At 55.2% G+C, this 1,244-nt stretch overlaps 1 protein-coding gene across 1 annotated transcript in view; it reads right to left on the bottom strand.

Annotated features, from left to right (window-relative positions):
- Positions 1 to 48, bottom strand: part of GOLGA7 (golgin A7) — a 16,822-nt gene extending 16,774 nt beyond the window's left edge. Inside the window, exon 1 of the mRNA XM_010846440.1 lies at positions 44 to 48. Coding sequence (XP_010844742.1) covers positions 44 to 48 — 5 coding nt within the window. The remainder of the gene's footprint in view (positions 1 to 43) is intronic.
- Between the last annotated feature and the right edge of the window lie 1,196 nt (positions 49 to 1,244).

Here is a 1,244-nt window from a genome sequence, read left to right as displayed (position 1 = left end):
TTTTTTTTTTTTTTCTTAATTTTTTTGTGTCGCCTGCTGCGGCCTCATGGCGAGGACAGGACGGGCCGCGCCGCCTCCTCTGCCCTCCAGCTGCTGTCGCAACGCCTACGCCTCCACTTACGTCCTGCCGCAAAAGGCCTCTTCCTCCCCAACACCTCCCCGCCCCTCTGCTCGAACACCTACCTCAAGTCTAGGGCCCACCCTCTCCTCCGGCCGTAAAGCAATCCTGCTGAGACTGCGCGCTACGGTGCGGGGACGCGCTGTGGGCGGGGCCAGCGAGGACTCCGCCCCCCGCCCTGCCCGTAGGAGTCCGGCTGGAAGGAAGAGGCAGGGCGGGGCTGCGGGGCGGGTCCGCGGGCGGGTCCTCAGACCCGGGAGGCGGAACTGCGGGCCCTGTGGGCGGGGCCGCAGGATCCGCTGGGCCTGGCGGCGGGGAGAACCTTGCAGACTGAGCTCATCTGAGGATACTTGGCCTGTAGGCTGGGGATTTCTGTCCTGTGTCATTTCCCTGCTGTGTCATTTCCTCATTCGTCGTGCGGACAGAGTTTCTAATCACTGACTGAAAGGTTTTATTTTCGCTTTTGATTGGAACTCTCAGTTTACACGTGAGAAACCACTCAACCGTACAAAACAAACTGCTCACACGCATCCCCTCCTCCAGCTTTCCTGGAGGTGTTGTCTTTTCCTTCCACCCCAAAGATTTTCATCTAGCACCCCAGCCTCTGCCCCTCAGGTGACCTGACAGGCTTGTGTGAGCCCTTGGTGCCCTCCCCGAGCTCAGCATACCTTTGCAAGGCAACCACAGAAGGCCCTGGTGTGCCTGGCTGATACACTATTCCACCTTATCCTCTGTTTTGCTTTCCCAGGTTTCAGTTACCACCTGTCCCCCCCAGTCAACTTCAGTCTGAAAAGATGAAATGGAAGTTTCCAGAAATAAACAATTCATGTTTTAAATTGTGTGCCTATTCAGTTCAGTCATTCAGTCCTGTCCGACTCTTTGCAACCCCATGGAATGCAATGTGCCAGGCTTCCCTGTCCATCACCGACTCTAGGGCTTGTTCACATTCATGTCCATCAAGTTGGAGATGTCATCCAACCATCTCATCCTCTGTCGTCCCCTTCTCCTCCCGCCCTCAATCTTTCCCAACATCAGGGTCTTTTCAAATGAGTCAGTTCTTCACATCAGGTGGCCAAAGTATTGGAGTTTCAGCTTTAACAACAGTCCTTCCAATGAATATTCAGGA

The sequence above is a fragment of the Bison bison genome, unplaced genomic scaffold (genome assembly GCF_000754665.1).
Source record: "Bison bison bison isolate TAMUID 2011002044 unplaced genomic scaffold, Bison_UMD1.0 scf7180017864236, whole genome shotgun sequence".
NCBI lineage: Eukaryota > Metazoa > Chordata > Mammalia > Artiodactyla > Bovidae > Bison > Bison bison.
Note: the sequence above shows the minus strand (reverse complement) of the source record. Positions and strands in the feature narration are given on the sequence as shown.